Source organism: Podarcis raffonei, chromosome 1 (assembly GCF_027172205.1).
Source record: "Podarcis raffonei isolate rPodRaf1 chromosome 1, rPodRaf1.pri, whole genome shotgun sequence".
In the NCBI taxonomy this organism is placed as follows: domain Eukaryota; kingdom Metazoa; phylum Chordata; class Lepidosauria; order Squamata; family Lacertidae; genus Podarcis; species Podarcis raffonei.
Window position 1 is genome coordinate 83,195,767 of NC_070602.1, and position 20,900 is coordinate 83,216,666.

Here is a 20,900-nt window from a genome sequence, read left to right on the forward strand (position 1 = left end):
AAACTGAAGCATCCATTTAGGAATCTTTGGTAGGAAACACACAAATATGTCAAGAAATTCTTGCATTATAATAGGTAACCAACCAACTCTCTCCTGTGGGTCTCAAGCTCCAACATAACATAGTGCATCACTAACAAACCAAGCCCTTCTGCTGTCCCCATAGGATAAACAAAGTGGTGGGAGAACATTTCTGATATCCTCAATATGGCCATGCTTCACAAAAAAGAAAAGGTTTATAAGGGATACTCCAGCATAAAATAGCTAAATTAGAATTTATCATTAAATTCAGTTATGTTCAATTTGGACCTAATGGGGACTGTGGTTCTCCCCTGCAAACATGCTATGGAAGTGCTGAATTAGCATTGCATAGTAAATGATTCATGCCCCACTCTTCCCATAGAACCCATATGGGGGGTTTCATGAACTACAAAAACTCTCAAAAAGAAAAAAAACACACCTTAAAAACACTAGCATCAATAAACAGCAAAGAAAGATCAATAGGATTATAGTGACTGCTGCTGAGAGTACACCAGTCTGTGCTTATCTTGTATACATTTGAGCTCTGCACAAAAACGTCACAGACCTGCTGCAACCCTTTGCATTTTATAGCCTCTTTGACCCACTGTTTACATTTCCCCCTCTACAGCTATGTGCATGTATATATTATCTGTCAACTGAGGATAACACTTCATGCATCTGATGTCGTGCGTGCTAGTTCATGAAAGCTTCTGCCACAACAAATCATTCTTGAAGGTGCCACAAGACTTGCTTGTTTCTGATACAAGAGTCTCAATGAACTTACCAAAACAAACTGAGCACAGCTGGGCTGGAGCTTAACACAACAGCTGGAATACTTTTCTCTCCATAAAAGACCTTCATGGCCCAGTGGAATTCCATTTCCCCATCCCTCTTAACAATATTTGATAATAATTTAATAGCATCTGTTTGAGGCAGAAGTGTAATGGGGAGCTTTTCACAATCTAAAGGAAGCCATGTTGGAGTAAGCTTCCCTGTTGAATTTCTGCCCATCACATAACTCTTAAAAGCCAATGGAACCCCTCTCTGTCAAAAATGGAGAGAAAGACAGGCTGGGGTGTATGACTGGAGGTGGAGGGTTTATGATTCACAGAGCACGTTTCTTGACTCTTGAGAAGGAATAGTAACCCTTCCAAAGGAAAGGTTGCCTTGCTGTTTTAAAGGTGCCTCCTCTACACTTCCTGTGCTACATTTTTCTAGGCCTAGTCATGGAAGGCCTGTTTACTCCATGACAGGTGAAAACAAATTCAGGTTTAACTGGGTGCCAACTACTTTGTTACTTCAACCACTGAACAAGTCTGCAACAAAGCAACACTTCCCCAAGCAGGTAGAGAGCAGGTCCTGCATGTGAAAACCTGAGGGAGCCATTCCTGAAAGACTGTTAGTGCAATAATCATATCCATGTCTACTCAGAATTAAGCGTCACTGAGCTGAATAAGATTTACTCCCAGGGGGTATATTGGATGACCAATACCTGTGACCTAATACCCACTAAACACAGAGGGACTCATTTCTGAATGCACATGTCTAGGAATGTGTTTTTAGAAATGATTTCCCAGTCCTAGATCATTCTGGCTTGAAAGATGCATACACAAAACAACTTTAAATAAAAAGCAGCGGATAGTCCATATTTAGGACTGGTAGGATAGAATTTAATTTCTAGAATGAGTTGTGTGAGGTTCAAGAAGCTTGGCTGGAGTCCTGGTTGTTCCTACTCAGTAGAGAAAGGTGCACTCTGCATATGCTTAGGTGCACTAGTTTATTGAACTAGCGTAGGAGGCAGCTCCAGGTTTCAGCTCGCCACTAACCAGAAGCCACCCGCAACGCCTCCTGGTGCGATTCTTCTTTCCCTGAATAATAAAAGATGCAAGGGGAAGAAGGCTCTCTAACTGAACATGATCCTACATATATCTCTACTCAGAAGTAAACTCGGCAGAGCTTAATAGGCCCCAAACCAATGGATTCAAGTTGCAAGAAAGGAGATATTGACTAAACACGAGGAAGAACCTCCGGACAGTAAAAGGTGTTCGGACTCCAGGTGAGGTGGTAGACTCGCCTTCCTCGGGAGGTTTTTAAGCAGAGCTTGGATGGCCACCAGTCACGTATGATCTAGCTGAGATTCCTGCACTGCAGGGGGATGGACTAGATGACCCTTGGGATCCCTTCCAGTTCCTCTCGGGTGAATGGATATCTGACTGCAGCCTCAGCCTTCCCGTCCGCCCCCAGCAAGCAAGCGGAGCCAAGCCGGCCCAATCGCCCACCCTTCTGGGGACTGAGGACCCCGAGGAGGCCGTGGCTCCTGCTGCCGGGGGCTGCAATTTCGCCTCCGCCCGCTTCCCCTGGCGCCTGACGAGGGAGGCAGGCTGCCCAAGGCGGCCGGCTCCGCTCCCTCCCGCTGCCGGTGGTGACGCAAGGGGTGTTGCCTGTCCTCGACGCCCAGAGCGTGGCCCTCTCGCGTGGGCTGGAGCGGGGAGCGAGCGAGGCCGGAAAAGTGCCTGGGCCAGCTTTCCGCGCCCCTGCCGCCGCTGTCTCCTCCCTGCGCCCCGCAGGCCCGCCCCTTCTCCCCCAGCCCCGCCGCTCCCTGGCTCTGGGTCGGCCCCGGGAGCCGCAGCGAGCGAACCCCGGCCAGGCCGCGCGTGCGCCCCGCCGTCCCTCCCTCTCCGCCTGCCTGCCTCTCCTCCCGGGAGCGCAGCCGCCGCCACCGTCGCAGCGGGGCCCAGCGCAAAACTGAGCAGGAGGGAAAGCGCCGCCGCCGCCGCCGCCACCCGGAAAGGCCTCGGGCAGAGAGGGATCGGAGCAGAGACCCGGCCGGGCGCGGGGACATGGTGACGGGATGGCCCGCATCACAGACGCCTTCCCCCTGCACCTGCTCGTCTGGCACAACCGGCACCAGGCGCTGGACAGCGAGCTGCGCAAGGGACAGGTACGGGGGAGCCCCTCAACACCCCCCCCCAATCTCCTAGGACTCCTTCCTTCCTTAACCCCGCATTCCAGGTCGCCCCTTCCAGCCGGAGTTGGAGATGTGGCAGCCAGGGAGGGGGATGTGATGTGGGATCCTTCCAAGATGGTCCCAGCCCTTCGCTCCCCCTCCCCACCCGTTGGTAGCCCTGCTGCTGCTGATCCCACTGGGAGGGAGAATGAACAAGGGCCAGATACTGGCACCTAGTATATCTGACTGCTGCTAACCTAAGGTTTGTTCCATCTGCATCCTGTTAAACCTGCCACATCCAGTTAACTCCCCCCCCCTTCCCAGCCACGCCACACACACAAGCAGGAAAACTGCCCAAGGGGCATCTCTTGATCCCCCAGTCATGATAGCATCATCACCTTTCCCCCACCTTTGTAATGCTCCTGGACCCCTCTCTCCATTCCTTCTCTTTGTACCTCTAGATTGTAACTCTTCCCTCCTCACCCCAGCCGAACTGGTGGTTTCAGAATAGCTGTATAGATGTTTGATGATTCTTTTGGGCTGGGAATCCCCAACCTCATAATTCCTCATCAGACTTGGCAGTTGAAGCTTTGAAGCAAACAGCAATCCTCATTTGAGGCCATCTGTTTGGAATCCCAGAATCCACTGCTCCTTCGTCTTAGGCCCCCTCATAGTAATTTGGGCACATGAGGGCAAGACACGCGAGGGATCAGCACACTCAGTTGGTTCTGAAGGGTGCCGTGATACTCAGTCCCATAACATCCTCTAGCAATCGAGGCCTAGTGTTTTGTTTTTTGGTTTTTTTTACAAAAACAACCTTCCTGTGGTGGCTTCATGTTTAGTGCACTGATAGCCACCATTTTGGAAAAGAGAAAAAGGGAGAAAGGCAAAATAATCCTTAAAGATTGATGTGCGTGTGCACAGCTGGTATGGGTCTCTTTTAAAAATTCAATTCAATTATTAGAGCCTCCAAGCAAGTGCCAGCTCTAGCACCCTGTTGCATTGGAGAGGGGAAATTCACAGGGTTTCCTTCCTGCTTGTCCCTATGGACCACAGCTGAGCACTGGACTAGGCTGAGCATCTATTCTTTAAAAAACTCTTGGTTCTCCCACCTAGAGTTAGAACCAAGAGAACAGAGTCATTAGAATACCTGTATGGGAGAAGACTGACAGGAAGAGTTCTGCCTGGCAACTGATTTGGAACTGGGAGAAATGCAGATCAGGGAGCATGGCTTAAAAGAAGACGGCTGGAGATAAGTGATGGTACCTGAGATAATGATGATTCCCATTTCTTGTTTTGGAAGGGGGAAACGGGGAATGAACTGACTTATAGATCTAGGGGGATGAATCTCAAAAAGAAAGGAATTTGGGGCAGAGGTTTGGTCAGCCGGATGTTTCTGGAATCTAATTACATAGGGCACTCCGATGATGGCCTTCTCTTGTTGTCAGTCCCTAACAGCTGATACTCAGAGGTATGTTACCTTTGAAGAGGGAGGTTCTATTTAATTTGGTGGTTGAGGCTAGTAGCTGTTGACAGACCTGTCCTCTGTGAATTTATCAAATCCTTTTTGAAACTAACTTAAGCTAGTGGCCATCAACATACCTCACAGCAGTGAATTCCATGAGTTAATTACCCCTTAAGTGACAAAGTATCTGCATTTGCTTTTATCTTGTTTCTAAAAAATCATGGACAGTCTGGGAAAGGTGGGAGAGGAACGATTCAGAGTATGGCATACAGTGGCATTGCAACAAAAGTTGGGTCAGGGCAGATATTTGGAAGGAAATGGTGTGGAGGGTTTGGGGCTCTGCCTTGTGTTCAATTTGGCTAGGTCACTTGTCTCTCAGTCTCACCAGTTCTCCTTCTGTAAAATGGATGTTGCAGTATCAAATGTGAGGTCAAAGAAGTGGTTTGGTGTGTAGAGCTCATGCTCCACCTTTGCATTGTACTCAGGTTGCAGTCTTGGAGAAAGGCAGGTGTCTCCATCTAGTCCAGCATTCTGTTTCCAGCAGTGGTCAGCCAAATGCATCTGAAAATTTTACAAGCAAGGCCTGAGGTCAACAGTGTTCTGCTGTTGCTTGTATCCAGCAGCTGACATTCAGAGGCAAATTCTTTCTGAATATTGTGGTGCTTCCATCAAATTATGACTTTCAGAGTGGGTGTTGGGGTGATGGAGCTTTGAGTGGATGGAGCCTAGGCAAGGAAATGGCTTGGCAGGGTGGGCGGATTTGTAACATCCTGAATTTCTGAAGTTATCGGCTGCTGTGACATCTTTTTTGCAGATGCTTTAGGATGCTCAGCCACCCTGCACATGACTTAACTTGGTGGTAGAAGAAATCACATTCTGACTGTTTTCAAATATACTCTTGTGGTCAACTAGTCTGCAAGTGAAGTGAAAATAGGCCCAGCTTATGTAGAATATAAGAGACCCTGGGCTGTTCCAGGTAACACAGAAGGATTCTGGAGCTATGATAGAACCAGCCAGACCTCTCTGCAGCAAGCACTCCCATTGTTGGTGAATTGCTGGTAATCAGCTGTTTAAAAATGTGATTCTTAGCCTCAGTGCTTGAAGCGATTACACTACCCTCAGCATAAGGAAGGTGCCCATGACATCTGCACAAAGCACTACAGCCCTGTCTCCTGATCCATTTTTATTATCCATCCCTCAAAAGCGTATTTACTTGTGGGTTTGTTTGTTTTTTGTTTCTTTTCTTTAATTCATAAGCCGTGTACTCTCCTTCTGTAGCACTTGAGTGCACTCTTCTTACAATTAAAAACAAAACAGGTTGTTTCACAATATAGCTGGGCTAGTCCCTATTCTGTTCTATCATGTGGGGACAAAGGCCTTTGTGGTGAATGGCCCCTTCTAATTGCATCTTGGAACAAGGCAGCATTTGCCATTGCAAAGAAGGTCCTTTCATCAGGAAGCCAAGACACAACATTAATTGATTTCCATACATACTTAGATTTCCCCCCACTTTTCAAGCAATCAAGAGTCTCCCAAAGTGGTTCAAAAACAGAGTCAGGCCCTGCCAGCAGGCTTGCAAACTGAAAAGACGAGACACACAAGGAAAGGGAAGTGGAGTGGGAGAGAGATCAGCCCTTCCAGGCCAGAACAAAGTGGGGAGCTATAAGAGAGGGCATGTATGCTCAGTGGAGGCCAGAGTAGGTAACCTTCCCTTGCTGATGTTCTCACTTGAATAGGAATTGTTGGCTCCAGCTCCTTTGACCAATGGGTGGGGCAAGCGCTTCAAACTTCTCCCTTTTACTTCTACAGTCCTGGGGCGAGTTGGAGCTGAGTAGGAAGGGAGAAGGTGAGTTCCATGTAGCCTGATGGTTCTCTGGCTGGTGGTTGGGGCCAGGTTGGTCTCCTTGCCATGATATTCTTCCTTGGAGGGCAACTGGACTGTAGCCCTAATGTGCTGCCCTTCACTTCTGCAGTCCTATCAAGGCTTTTGAATATCTGAATATCAGCATGCGCAAGCTTAGATTAAGCAACAAGGCCGGCTCTTCTATTCTGGCCAGTGGATATGATACGTCATGGTCCCTTGGGTCGGATATTCTATAGGATATGTGAATTCTATCCTAGTATCCTGGATGTCCTTGTAGGTCAGGGACAGCATTATCTGGGTATGAGCTCTGAGTGAATTTTCCTCTTTTGCAAGAGATACTGGTGCAAAGGCATTAAAACCCTGCTGAGTCCTAGCACTGAAAACTGTTTCCAGGAATGAGCCCCACAGAGAAAGCCTCAGCCCTTGTTCTCTTGTAAAGGAATGTCCACCTAGCTCTTTAATCCTGTGGCTCTTTTGCAGCACGATATTGAGATGCTGGACCCACGAGGCCGAACGCCCCTGGAGCTGGCCGTGTGCCTGGGGAACCTGGAATCCGTCCGGGTGCTGTTGCGACACAATGCCAGTGTGGGCCAGGAGAATGCCAATGGCTGGACAGGTATGAAGGTTCAGTGGGCAAGGGGATGTGCCCCATGTTGGTCCGTTTCAATTTCTGTCTCCTCCGCTTAAAGCTGGGGTGAGGAACCTGTAGCCCTCCAGTTTTTGTTGCACTTACAACTCCCATGCTGGCTGTAGGCTGATGGGAGATGGAGTCCAACAAAACTTGGAGAGCCACATGTTCATCAGGATCATCAGGCTGCACGACTGTGAAACGCCTTCTGCTTGAGACTTTGCAGTGCTGCCGCCTAATACTGGGCTCAATAACAGTCATTCATATTGAAGCATCTCCTTATATCCTAGGCAAGGGGGGAAATAGAAGGAATGTGTTGAAAGGGTGGTTGTGAAAGCTGAGCAAGGGAAGACAGCAATTGAGAAATGAAAGACCTGAGACATGAGGGCTGTGGTTTTGAGGGGTAAGCAACACGAATGAAAGCCAGAGTCCAGTGCCTAGGCCAGTACTGGAGTAATATGTGTGCTTTGAAGGCAGAACTCTTCCTGGCACTTTTGTTTAAGGCACCTATCCTTGCTTCTCTGGCTTAAGTTTCTGGAGCCTTGCTTTGCCCTGCCTAGGATGGTAGAAGTTTCCCTGGGAACTGAGCACTGATTGGCATGATACCTGTGCCCTTGGCAGCCAGACATGTCCTTTTGGCAGATCAATAGGCTGTCTGCTCCTGGTTGGGAATGAGGATAGAGGAGAAACTCGTTTGGACTTGAGAGATGATGGGCACAGTGAGTGGGGCCAAGAAGCGAAATACTGATTTTTCCCCTCTGCCTCTCTAGTCCTGCAGGAGGCAGTAAGCACAGGGGACCCAGAGATGGTACAGCTGGTGCTCCAGTATCGCGATTACCAGCGGGCCACACAGCGCCTAGGCGGTATCCCAGAATTGCTCAACAAACTGCGCAGAGTATGTACTGTCAACTCCCAGTCAACTTCAGTCCTTGTGTATTTATCAGTGTCTACAGATTTTATTATAGGGGTGCCCAACCTGTACTCTTGTCAGGACCCCTGGCAAAAGGAGAAAGAAATCTTGCCAAATCTGCCCTCTCTTAGGATCTTATTGGAATCTCCTTTTCTTTCTAAAACTCTGGTTGTGTTTGTGTTAATTAAAGCCACAACCCTCTCTCTGGATTCTTCTTCCATAGAGCACCAGCATTAAGTCCGTCACTTTTGTGTGGGCACAGAACCATTGCAATTTAACCATTCCTATGTTCTTCTAATGCATACTTCAAGAAGGGAAACACTCTTGTCCCTCCCACATTCCCTTGCAAAGGGGCTTGGAAGACAAAGCATTTGAACAGCATGGTTTCAAGATGACAACGGTAGCAGTTACTCTGCATCCCAGAAGCATCAACCCTCTTCTCCTTTAAGCCCCCTGGGATGCTCAAAAGCACTCTTGGGTTTTCTAGCTAGCAGTTGCTAGATCTAATTGAACTCCCATTGGCAAAGTGAGACTCTTAATAGGATTATGGTCACAGCAAAATGTAGTCCCTTTAGAGAACTGTTCTCGCTGCCCCTTCTCTCACTTGCAGTGCTCTGCCCCCTCACTTTGGTTCTCCATCTCCACAGGCTCCTGATTTCTACGTGGAGATGAAGTGGGAGTTTACCAGCTGGGGTAAGTCAGTGCTTCACTTCTGGGAGTGGTCCACAAAAGCCTGAGCAGGTGACAGGAGAGAGCTATCCAATAAGGGAGCAGTTTGGCCTGGGAAAATGATGCAGCAGAAGAGTTAACTACTTAGCCCTCCTGAGCTCAGAAACATAGACGACATTTTGAGGAAGAAGGAAGCCGTGGCTTCACCAAGGAGCAGGATCCATGCTATTGACACGTGGTGTCCTAGTCGTGCTCCAGAGATTAGAGGTGTGACACTCTGAAGGAATGATGTGATGCCAGGCAGAGAGGGCAAGAAGTACCTCTCAGCCATGAGACTCATTGGATACTTTGGAGCATGTTGCTGTCTCTCAGTTTGACCTTCCACACAGAGCCTATGGTGCCTCTCTGAAGGGCTGTCGCTCTGTGGGAGAGCACCTGCTTTTCACACAGAAGATCCCAGGTTCAGTCAGGCATTTCTATGTAGGGCTGGGATAGGCATCCCATCCTGAAACCCTGAAGAGCTGCTGCTAGTCAATGTAGACAACACAGAAACTGATGAACCAGTGGACCAGATGGATCAGTATAAGGCAGCTCCCTGTGTTTCTGTGGATGAGGTACAAATGTGGCAAACAAGTAAATGATGCTAAGCAATGTTCCCTCTCCATTTGCTCCCTCTCTTCCTCTCCGTCACCAGTGCCCCTGGTCTCCAAGATATGCCCAAGTGACGTGTACCGGGTGTGGAAGCGTGGGGAAAACTTGCGGGTTGACACCACCTTGCTGGGCTTTGAGCACATGACCTGGCAGCGGGGCCGCCGCAGCTACATCTTTAAAGGCGAAGGTCAGAATATCTCTTTTCTGGGGTGCTTGGCAAGGTGTGGGAGGCTGTGATACTGACTGCTTTTCTCCTTCCCCTCATTGGCCAGATGAGAATGCTGTGGTGATGGAGGTTGACCACGACAAGCAGGTGGTGTACACTGAAACGTTGTCTCTAGCCTTGCATGAGCCGGAGCTGATGCTGGCTGCCATGCAGCCTTCCGAGGAGCACGTGGCCAGCCGGCTCACTTCGCCCATCGTCTCCACCCACCTGGATACCAAGAACATTGCCTTTGAGCGGTGAGCTGGGGCAGGGGGAAGGGTAGCGTATGGGTCTGTGTGAACCGTGTGCTGCTGCTGTCGCTGGTTGTTAACCCCGATGACTATATGCTGCCTCCAGGATCAGAGGCAGCCGCATGCTGCTCAGAACACCGGAATTGTCGGGACAGTAGCGGGAGAGGGCTATTGGCATCACGGTTGCTGGCTTCCCAGAGACATCTGATTGGTCATTGTGGGAAATGGGATGCTAGACTAGAGGGACTATGGATGTGATCCAGCTGCAGGGCTCTTTTTATGGTACAGGATGAGGCCCATGAGACCAAAGCTGGGAAGGATGAAGCCTGCCCAGGCCCTCGCCTCGAGCATCAACTAGTTTTGCGAGAAAAGAGGGGGACCAAAGCCCCAGCTTCTACTGCCATAGGTGTCTGCAGCCCTGTTATCACATATGCCCCATCTCCCCTCAGAGGAGAGACCTCCACTCGCAGCTCCCTAGTCCAAGTCTTTCAAGGTCAGGGTTGGGAGAGGTGAAGGTAGAGGTGTGTGAGAGAGAGAAAGTGACATTTGATGAGATGGTTATCTTTTAGGCTGAAGAGTATGAGGTCATTCCAAGTCTGAAAAGGGTTGGAAGAGATGAAGCTCCATTGTAGCAGTGGTGTTTGAGAAAGTGGTTATCTTTAGGCTGCATTGGGGGGGGGGCAGCTGAGGTCTGCAATGGCAAACTCTATCACTCTTGACCAGAGGGCTTTCCTCTCCAGGAACAAGTCTGGCATCTGGGGCTGGCGCTCTGAGAAGATGGAAAACATCAGCGGCTATGAAGCCAAGGTACAACTCTTCCCCCATTCCTGTTCCTTGTGTGTGTAAATCTGAAAAATTCATCAAAGTTTAGCTTAGCTTCACTGCTTTGAGGAATCAGGGCTTGTGTTGGATGGGACCAGGTGATATCAACGGTCTCTTTGTCCTTTTTCCAGGTTTACAGTGCCAGCAACGTGGAGCTTGTCACCAAAACCCGTACTGAGCACCTGTCAGATCAGGACAAGACACGCAACAAAGGTAAAAGCAGATGTTGAACCGCCTCCAGTTGTGACTCGGTGTGTTGACTCATCCAATGACCCTTCATGCTGCTAGGGATTATTTCACCCTACAACTCCCAGAACTCCGATTAATTGTGTGCTGCACTTGCTGTTTGGCGGTTGCTGCCTGCCCTTTGACCACAAGTGACTTGTCCTCATTAGTCATGAAGTGCTCCTCCCATTTACAGGCTTCACCTGGTGGTTAAGAGAACAAAAATGGCAGCAGTGTATAGTGAATATTGGTCTGGTCTATATGTAACGCTCAGCTGAACCATGGCTAAGCAAGAATGAAAAATTGCACAAGTGCACCGAGCAAATATTGCTGCCACTTCATTCCTCCCTGATTCCGCTGCCTAAGAAGCAACAGGATAGATATGGATTTTGGCTGTTGTCCTGTGTAGACAGCTTTCCAAACCACTGGTGGGAGATGCAGAGTAAATGGAGGCCAATGGAAGGCACCCACTTTCATGGAGAAGGAGGAGTCTGAGAAGGAGGATGTCAGGCGGTAGATGGGCTAGCCTTAGCGGCTATGGCAGGTAGAGGAGCCTAGTGATTCCATGGTGCTGGTGGTTCCATGATGCATCTGGCAATCCTTGTGTAGATCTTCCCCTATAATGTAAAAATCATTCAGTTCATGGATATCGGTATCTGTGGTAGTAATAGAGAGGACCTTTTCTGTAGCCACCTACACCCTGCAACTCTGTCGAGAGAGACCCGCCTTGACCTCTCCCAGAAGGCCTTTTGCCATAATGCAAAGATCTTCCTTTCTTGGCAGGCATTTGGTCTGTCGAGCTGCTGACCTTAACCTCCCAGGCAGGCCACTTTCTTTTTTAATCTGCTGCCTCTGCCTCTTTTATCTCTTATCAATGACTGTTTTGCTGCATTTTCCTTGGATTTTGTCGTTCTAATGTTACTAGCCGCCTTGAACATTGCTGGGTAAAGGCGCTCTAAAACCATTTCAGATAAATAAAAATAAGATAACGAATAAATTGCACTAAAGTGGTGGAGGTGGTGGTAGGTTCTTTGGAGAAGACTCATTCCCTTAGACATCCTCCTTTTGTCTTCCAGGTTCTAAGACTCCATTCCAGTCCTTCCTGGGAATTGCCCAGCAGCATGCTGCCCAGAATGGGGTGAGTGACCAGGTCAGATCCTGCCCGTATATGGGGAAAGGAGATGCTGGCCCAGCCACACAAATTTAGCCTAGGGGTACATGAGGTGGGGAAGCAGATCACAAGGGGGATATGCCAGAGAAGGGATTGTGTGGCTCCAAAGTGTTGGTGTTCTAGTTCCTGCCCAGATCCAGACCCCGATCCTCACTTTTGCAGGCTCCTGTGCTGCAGTCAGCCAGTCCAACCAACCCAACGTCTATTACCCCTGAGGAATACTTTGACCCCAACTTCAACCTGGAGTCCCGCAATATTGGCCGCCCTATTGAGATGTCCAACAAGGTGCAGAGGTGAGAAGGATGGGGGATACTGCATGGCTTGGTGGGGTGGGGTCAGAAATGGAAGAAGATGTCAGGACATGACAGCTGGCACTTAACTCTTACAAAAGGTACTCATTTTTCCAGAGAAAGGTAAGAAACAAAAGGTGGAGGAAATAAAAGCATGTCCCTGCAGATAATTCACCCGTGTAGGGGAGTTGCAGGTCCAGTCTCTCCGTGGGCAGATGTTGGGGGCAGGGAGCTGGAGGAATCTCCAGGAAGACTAACATGCTCCTTGTGTGACAGGTTCAAGGCCACTCTGTGGCTCTGCGAGGACCATCCCCTCTCCCTGGTGGAGCAGGTGACGCCCATTATTGACCTGATGGCTATCAGCAACGCCCACTTTGCCAAGCTGCGTGACTTCATCACCCTCAAGTTACCTCCTGGCTTCCCTGTCAAAATCGGTGAGAGGTGTGAAGCCTGGCTGGTTGGGGGCGGGGACATTATCTACTCAGGGTGGGGTGGGGGGCATGGAGACAAGCTGATGGGAGGCAGATCAAGAGGGGAAGAGAGAAAAAGGAAGGCAGAGAATGAAGCTGTGGGGCTACGCCTCTCCAGACATTCTTTCTGTTGTACATCCATAATGATTTGTGCTCATGAAGGTATTGGGGTAGTTCATACACAACCTTGCTTTCAATGTCATTTGTGCCTGCAAAGGTTTCAGAGCGGACATACTGCTTCATTTCAAATTGGTGAAATCCTGTAACGTTTCATACCTCAAATGTTCTTGGGTGGGTGCAAGAGTGCCCCTCCAGAGGGCAATAATGCAATAACTTTGGGGAAACATCTCAGAACAACTAATAAAGCAGAATGATGTCTGCTATAAATGCACCACCAAGGCACTATTATTGCAGAATACACCTACAGAAAAGAAAAACCTAGATCCATCTGCACTTTAAATTTAAAGCAGTATCATACCACTTTGAGCAGGCATGGGTTGCCCCCCCCCCCAGGAATCCTGGGAACTGTAGTTTGAGGGTTCTGTGAATTGTTAAAGAGTTCCCTCTTCTCTTCACAAAGCCAAAATTATCAGAGTGGTTTAACAATCAGCCCCTCTTCCCAGGGAACTCTGGGAATTGCAGGTCTGTGAAGGGAATAAGGATCTCCTAATAACTCTCAGAATCCTTAACAAATTACAGCTCCCAGAATTCTTGGGGGGAGCCATGAATGTTTATATTTAAAGCTGTATCATACTATTTTATAGTGCAGTCCCCAATTTGGAGAAACCCCCAGCCTTTGTTGTGGGGAAAGGGATAATGTCCTGGAGAGGGGAGTGGTCATGAGGGAAATCAGTGAGAAGCTTGAAAATAGAGGTTTACCAACCTCCCAACCTTCCTTTGTACATTTTCTTTCTTTTCCCCAGAAATCCCTCTCTTCCACGTGCTGAATGCCCGGATCACTTTTAGTAACTTGTGCGGCTGTGATGAGCCGCTGAGCTCAGTGCGAATCTGTACTCCCACCCACACCCCAGAGAGCACCGAGGAGCCGACTGCTGGGGCAGAGGCAGCCAACAACACCAAAGGTAGGAGGAGCAGGGTGGGGTGGGAGCCAGGGTCAGGACTTCCAACCTTGGAGGGGGGAGAAGAGTGGAAGAGGTGGAGGATGTTCCCGCAGGCTGGGAGAGGGAGGGAGGGAGGCAGCATTAGGGTGCAGTGGCCGTGAGCCCACATTGCAGAACTGGGAGACAACGGGGTTAAGAAGGAGATGTGAAAGTGTAAGGTGTCTGAGTGACTGGAAAACGGGTGACTCCTCTGTGGAAGGGAAAGCATGCTTTCTAGAACTGACACATCCTTCTCCATGATCCTGCTACTGACCATCACATTTTTAAAATGGACATATCGGCTCAATATGTTTATCTTCATTTTTTTAAAACATCAAGTCTTTCTGCTTCAAGAATGCTAGCGCAGCCATGTTCCTTTTGTTTCCCATTGATGTGCCTGAGAAAGTGGGAGCTATGCCTGCTTGTTGCCACCTTTAGGCTCATGCAGACAACCTGTGTATTCAACTTTTACCCGGATTTGCTTGTGCAAAGCTTACACGGAGGTTAGATTGTATCTGGTTTTTATTGAGCATTCATTCTGATTAATTTGTGGGCCAGCTATGCCCCAACAAGCATTCGTCCCACATTCATCCTGATTTGCTTGCAGGCTGTTGGTATGGCTTCCTGTTAGTCATTTGCTCACCCTGCAATTTTCAGTGCACTTCCCTACCCCTTCCCAAACTGCAAAAACGCTGGATTCTTTTTAAAACAGCATTTTTTGTGCAAGGGCAACAGAGCCCTTCAATCCACTTCAGTTGCGCAAACCTAAATTTCCGGTGCGTGTTGAGTCTCTCCTGCAAAGTAGTGACCATCAGGAGGGACTTTTTGTTAAAGGGGCCCAGCCCATTTGCTGCTTGCCTTAGGCCCTAGGGAGATGTCCTTTGTCCTTTTTAAGAGCCCTTTTCATGGGTGGAGAAAGTGAGGCAAAGATGAAGGGACTGGTCTTCGGTGACACAGGACATTGCAGAAGTTGCGTAGTCCGTTGGCCAGCGTGCTAACCATTGTTCTCCCTTCCTCCCCCAGTGTACCCTTTCCCCTGCGAGGTGGACCCATCAGTTTTTGAGGTGCCCCAGGGCTATACAATGTTGGGCGCAGGTCGTACAGAGCCCATGCGGGACGAGGATGATGACCTGCTCCAGTTCGCCATTCAGCAGAGCCTCTTGGATGCTGGCACAGAGACAGACCAGGTGATTGGGAGGGCAGAAACCTGCCTGCGCTGGGGTGAAAACGGGTCCATTATAGCAGGCAGGCATGACTAACTGGTTCTTGGAGGGAGGGCACATGGTGCCAGGATGCTTGTGCGGGGACCAAGTAGAGGTTGGGTTGAGTGGTGTAGCAAACTAACTCCCAGTTGTTGGCACTCAGAGTGGAGATAATTCTTGGCTGCCACATATAAATGTAGCACTGAGTGCTTTGCAAACCTTGATCTCATTAAGGCTTTTACATCCCAGTAGGAACTGGTGATTATATATTTCCTTTTTGCATGTGTGTGTGTGTTTGTGTGAGGGGGTGGAACCTGAGGCCATCAGATTATGGCTTGCCTCAGACCTCCCAGAGAGTCCATGGCTTAACTAAAGCATTATGGCTTATTATTTTAGCATTATTCCAAGTCCAAGCCTCAAATTATTACCTGCTACAGCAGGAGCACACCCCCATTCTGCCTCTTTGCTATCGGTTTTAGCATATTCATTCTTGTGTGTTACACCAGGTGACCATCTGGGAAGCTCTGACCAACACACGGCCAGGATCCAATCCTCCGTCCTATGATGAGGAGCTACAGCTGGAACGGTGAGTGTTTCCGTAGCAAGAAGAAAGAGGTGGTATTACAGATTCAGTTCTGCAACCTGTACGTTAAGGTGTATTATTTTCTAAAACCTACTTTGTGGTCACTTGGTTCACCCACCAGCAGCAATTCCATCTTAGCTGGTTTGAGCTTCAGTCTTGCCAGGCCTCATCCACACCCTCACTGCTTCCAGATACTGTTTCAAGGATTTCACTGCCTCAGTGGGGTTTAAGGAAAAGCAGACAGAACTGAGCAGGATCTCCATATCCTCACAGGACCTCTCCCATCGGCTGAATGCAGTGTTCTTCCCCAGCTGTTTTCCTTCATATTCCACTATAAAGCGGGGTGCAGGGCCTCTTCCTCGGTCACCTCACATTCCCCTTCTCTCATCCTTTCTTACCAAGCAGAATGGGAATGCCCTCTTGGGGAACATGATGGCAATGAAGGAATTGGGGCGTGCTTGAATTAGCTTCCAGTGCGTCACCCATGAATGGAGTTTGCCTGCTTGTAAGCGATATACCCGTCGGTCTGGGAGATCCCCAGGAATTGGCATAGGTGCTACGAGAAACTGAGCTTGGCATAGTTCAGATTGTAAACACTTTGAAGATGGGTAAAAATCCTCCAGCTCAAGCAGATGCAAATGTATTTGGAGAAATTTCCCCTCTTCAGCCTTCCTAATTGTGGGTGTTGTGTGGACCTAGCTGGTTTTCCTACCACCTCCTCTCACCTTACTCTCTCATGCATTTGGCCACTCTGCCTAGTATGAAGTGTGATTGTTGATGTGTCACGTGGATCTTCTTCCGCGTGAGGAAAATAAGGCTGTCTTGATATACAGCTTTATATCCTTCTGGGGGCATGGATGGGGGCTTTTTTGGGAGGCGCTTGTGATATTTCACATTCAGCTGTAAGATTCCTCTGTGGGTTTTTGCAACAGTGCCAGTTCTTATTTCTAATAATAATTTGAAAATCTCTTGAACAATTGCAGTCTGCCAGTGGGTGGAAAGCAAGCACCACCCGCTTTCCGGCACCAATTGGAGAACGATGCCAACAGAACTGAGAAGGCTGAGAGAGCCTGAAGGAAGTTTTTTAGTATGAGTTAACCACCCATTGCTCTACAAGCACAGAGCTTCCTTAAAATTCAACAGCTGAAAGAAGACTCAAGGCACATTTGCACCTATGCTCTCAAGCAGCAGGAATTTACTCCCAGTAGATATAACAGAATTTCTGAGATAACAGAATTTTAGAATTGTGGGGTTGGAAGGGACCACATGAGTCATCTAGTCCAACCCCCTGCAATGCAGGAATTTAGTTTGTTTCTTCTGTGTTGTCAACACTGCAGTTTAGTTTACTACTATTCAGGCAGTGCAGACAGCCCCTGTGTCTACTCAAACGCTATCTCAGGACCAAATAACATCAGCCATTCCATTAAGGGTTCGTTGGCCTGTGCATCTTCTCATGTGACGTACGCTGTCATCTACTGACAATGCCGTTGTTTACATGGGTCAGACTGCTCAGTTGTGACATGAAGGAATAAACAGGCACAAATCAGACATGAAAATAGTCACAGAAGCCAAGGCAAGAGGAGCATTTCAGTCTCCCAGAACTTATTGAAACAGACCTTGAGGTCCCCTCCTTAAAAGTACAAGCAGACTGCAAAGTTTCAAATGGCAATTCTTGTGTGAGACCGGGCCGGGGGGGTGTTATTTAATTTTTCTTACATTTATATCCCACCTTTCTTCCAGCATACAGATGGTTCCCAGGTGGTCTCCCAGGCACTGACCAGGCTCACACCTTCAGCAAAGAGGTGGCCTTAGGTGCTTTCAGATCACTTCAGCCATTAGCTGAAATTCATTACCAAGTTTGCTGCAGTGAAACTTGGACTTGATGAAGACCAGGAGTGGCTAGTTAACTAACATATTTGTCTTTCTTTTGATCTTTATTTACCTGATTCAGCTTGCTATGCCTAGTCACCCCAGCAGATCCTTGTTGAGAGTCACACCTGCTCTGAGTGGGTCCACCAGATACAATCAAATGAATGTAGTTTTATTTGTGCTCTGGCTAGTGTTGTGGCAAACCTGCTGCTATCTTTTGTATTGCTTGTGGTGGGGAGGTTGGCCTCACCTTGTGGAAAGAAAGGTTCACTCTCTACTTTGTGGGTAGGTTCCCACTTTGGCAGCCACTCCATCTAACAAAATGGGCTTTAGCCCTCAAAAAGTTCATGATGCAAAATGGCCACAGTCTTTACAGTACCACAAGATGCTTTATTCTCATCACTGAAACAGACTACTCATGCAAAATTGCCCTGGCAGTAATCTCTGCAGTAAACGACAGCTGTTTTGAGAGAATTGGTGTGAACATTCCCTGCACTGATCCAGAACTGGTGCAAGCCCTTTGCTGAGATGTAGAGTATAGCAGTGTAGGTAAGAGCACACATAGACTGCATCACGGGAGATCCTTTAGGCTTCTTGTAGGGCATAGAAATGCACAAGGAGTGAAAACCAGGGAACAAACGGGGGGGAAACCCCTGGGTCATGGTGTGGCCTGTGCAGGCAGTGAGGCGTTTTCTTCACTACAAGCAGTAGCCTCTTCCCCTTTCTCCTACATTTCCTGAGTTGCTGCCCAGCAGGGAACCCACCCACAGTTGTGATGCAACGCAACAATCTGGGGACAACAGGAAGAAAAAACACAAGCCTTTCAAAGGCTAGATGACTGCTGTTTATCCAATCCAGATAAGATGGAAAAATTGTTGATGGGTAATGCCTATGTCCAGAGAATGCTATTCAGTTTGTTCTGCATAGGATTATACTCTGAAGAATACGGTTTAGGGGGCTTCTACACCCCACTTTCTCACTAGAGGCCCAAGTGGGACAGAGCACCTTGAGACAAATGCACCAGCTTGTGGCTCTGCCCTGGGCAAGGGGGTAGCCTATACTTTGGGTTTCCATTCCCTGGTGACTTCAAGGCTTGGTTACTGAAATAAATTCTACATGGGAGTACCTTTGAAAACTGCCCAGAAACTGTAATTAATGCAAAATACAACTAGTAGACTGTGAAATGGGACCAGGTGTTTCAAACGTATCACCAACATTTAAACAACTGTACTGGCCCCTGGTTCATTTCTGAGAGCAATTTGAAGTGTGGGGCTTGGGGCCTGAAGAGTCCCCTAATCACAAGATGAGCTTTTCCATGAAGTAAGGTCAACTTTGGAGGGTTGAGTATCCCCACCAGCTAAAGCCACAGTGGCCCAAAGGCCTAATTAGGCCCACCAGGGCTTTGAATTTGGCCATGAATTAAGCCTTCCAGGCCATTTTGGGCAAACCAGCTGTCAGGTTATCTCTGATGTAAGATAATGGAAAATGATGTGGAAATGCCCTGGAAAGTGTGAGATAACACTTGCTTTGAGATAACATCATCTAGCCTCCTTGCAGACCTTTAGACAGCAGGGAGATTAGACAAGGTTGGCTAACAAATGGGCATGGATGTTCAGTAAACAGGCCGCTTTGAAGCACCCTCAGTGTGAAAATAGGTGTATTACAACTACACAAAAAGCACTGTTTTTAAGCTGTGAACTGTATTGATGCAGAGAGCACCAGAAAGCTATCAGGCACGCTGGGAACCAGACTGAGCCAAAGGCCAGCCCATTTCTTTATTTTTTACTAGCATCCAGCAGGCTCTGGGCAGTTGTGTGGGAACGGAGGAAGCCCAGATTGGGCTTGAGGGTGTTGGGACATATCTGAGAGCAGCTTGAGCAAGCTTGCCTGAACCAGGCCTGAGAAGCATGACCAAGTAGCCATATCTTGCTGCCCTGTTTGCTGATGCCTCCTTCTCGTTCTGTGTCCTCTCAGGGCTATCCAGGAGAGCATGTTCCTTCAGGCGGGGCCAGGCCTGAGCCCAGTGGAGTCTGGAGGTGGCAACGGAGGCGCTCCTCCTCCCGAGAGCAGCCCACCTCTCAGCACCAATGGGGGTGGCTCCTCGGCCTTGCCCCCGCCCTACCCCAGCTTTGACGAGCAGCTGCGCTTGGCCATGGAGCTGTCTTCGAGGGAGCAGGAGGAGAGGGAGCGCCAACGCCGCGAGGAGGACGAGGAGCTGCAGCGCATCCTCCAGCTCTCTCTGACGGAGAAGTAGCGTCCCAGCCTCCCTCAAGCCTCACACCGCCCAGCCTAGCTGTCCTTGCCGTCATTGTATTTTTAACCTCTGGGGGTGGGGTGGGTTTCATGCTTTGCCCCTTCCCAGTTGAGGGTCAGGCTGGATGTGAGAAGACAGCACCTTCTGCATTTCCTGGGACTCACTCGGTTCCATCCTCTGGTATTATTTCCTGTAAGATTTTTTTTAAAAATTGCTTTATATCCTCAACCTTCACTGAGGAAATGTTTTCTACAGCACAGAGAGGCAGGTTGGAGAAGAGGAGCAGCAACAAATAAGAAGGAGACGGGATGTGGGGCGGGGGGGGGGGGAGAGACGTTGAGGAAATTTTTATCACCTCGGCATGAGATTTTTCTGAGACTGATGGTGAATGTGCTGCTTTCTCTTTCCTTGCAAGGGTTTGGGCCTGTTGAGGACGGGACCAAGTTGGGGAAGTGGCAATAGAAGGCGGTGGGGAAGCCTGGAGCTTGATGCGCTGATGTTTTGCGGTGAGACCTGAAACCAGGCTGCCGTGTGATGAATAATTTTCAGTCCCGCGTTTTATTTTCCTCCTCATTGCGAGCTGCTGCTCTCCCTGCCCCCCTTATTTTTAATTTATTTTATTTATATCTCTGAAGATATATACAAGAAGGGGAGTGGGAGGTATGTGGTTATTTTTTTTTTTAAGAAACTGAACCCAGTGGGTCTAAAGGGAACAGCTGTGCCCACTCCTGAGCGGCTTTCTCCTGTCGTCTGGGAACCAGGCACAGGGGGCTCTGGGCAGCAGGAACTACTAAATAAAACTAAGAAACCAGCATCGCTCTGCTGTGACGTTCTTCCGTTTTCTTCCATCTTGGTCTCGGGTTGCATGGCTGTGACATAAACATAAAACTTGGCTCCAGAACCTGCTGGGATTTCTGCGGCTCTCCTTATGAAAATTAGGAAACATGCTAATTAGTATACTCACAAAAAACCCTGATAGTTTGAACCATAAAAACATTATACCAGCATTATTTCATTCCTAATGATCCCTAGCATGGGATTCGCCTTTTTCACAGCTGCCACATGAACTGTTGACATCATTTTCACCAAGATATCCACTATGACCACAAGGTCTTTCCTAGGCTGCATACAAACTGCACCCTTAAAGCACGTTCAGAACATATTGTCCCCAGAATTCTGGGCACTGTAGTTTGTTCAATGTGACTGGGAACCGTAACCTTCTGAGAGGTGAACTACAGTACCCAGAATACTTTTGAGGGGGAATGTGCTTTGAATGTCCTTTAAAGGTATATAGTGTGTGTGCAGC

The 20,900-nt window shown here is 48.6% G+C and overlaps 1 protein-coding gene across 2 annotated transcripts; it reads left to right on the forward strand.

Moving 5' to 3' along the window:
- Nucleotides 1-2,854: 2,854 nt before the first annotated feature.
- Nucleotides 2,855-20,406, forward strand: ANKRD13D (ankyrin repeat domain 13D). 2 transcript variants are annotated; one of them, XM_053399410.1, is made up of 15 exons: nucleotides 2,855-2,959; nucleotides 6,775-6,910; nucleotides 7,693-7,817; nucleotides 8,480-8,525; nucleotides 9,196-9,339; nucleotides 9,425-9,614; nucleotides 10,349-10,415; nucleotides 10,562-10,643; nucleotides 11,732-11,793; nucleotides 11,989-12,119; nucleotides 12,393-12,550; nucleotides 13,510-13,668; nucleotides 14,710-14,873; nucleotides 15,395-15,474; nucleotides 19,315-20,406. In XM_053399410.1, the coding sequence occupies exons 1-15, from the start codon at nucleotides 2,870-2,872 to the stop codon at nucleotides 19,592-19,594; spliced, it is 1,914 nt and encodes a 637-aa protein (XP_053255385.1). In that variant the 5' UTR covers nucleotides 2,855-2,869; the 3' UTR covers nucleotides 19,595-20,406. The 2 variants fall into 2 exon arrangements, with proteins under 2 accessions (XP_053255385.1, XP_053255395.1); XM_053399420.1 differs by lacking the exon at nucleotides 2,855-2,959 and adding an exon at nucleotides 4,336-4,436.
- Nucleotides 20,407-20,900: the final 494 nt, after the last annotated feature.

Coding starts and splice junctions, on each gene's coding strand:
- ANKRD13D (XM_053399410.1), top strand. CDS start 2,870: ATGGCCCGCATCACAGACGCCTTCCCCCTGCACCTGCTCGTCTGGCAC. Junction 6,911..7,692: donor GAATGCCAATGGCTGGACAG/GTATGAAGGTTC, acceptor CTGCCTCTCTAG/TCCTGCAGGAGGCAGTAAGC. Junction 12,551..13,509: donor TGGCTTCCCTGTCAAAATCG/GTGAGAGGTGTG, acceptor TCTTTTCCCCAG/AAATCCCTCTCTTCCACGTG.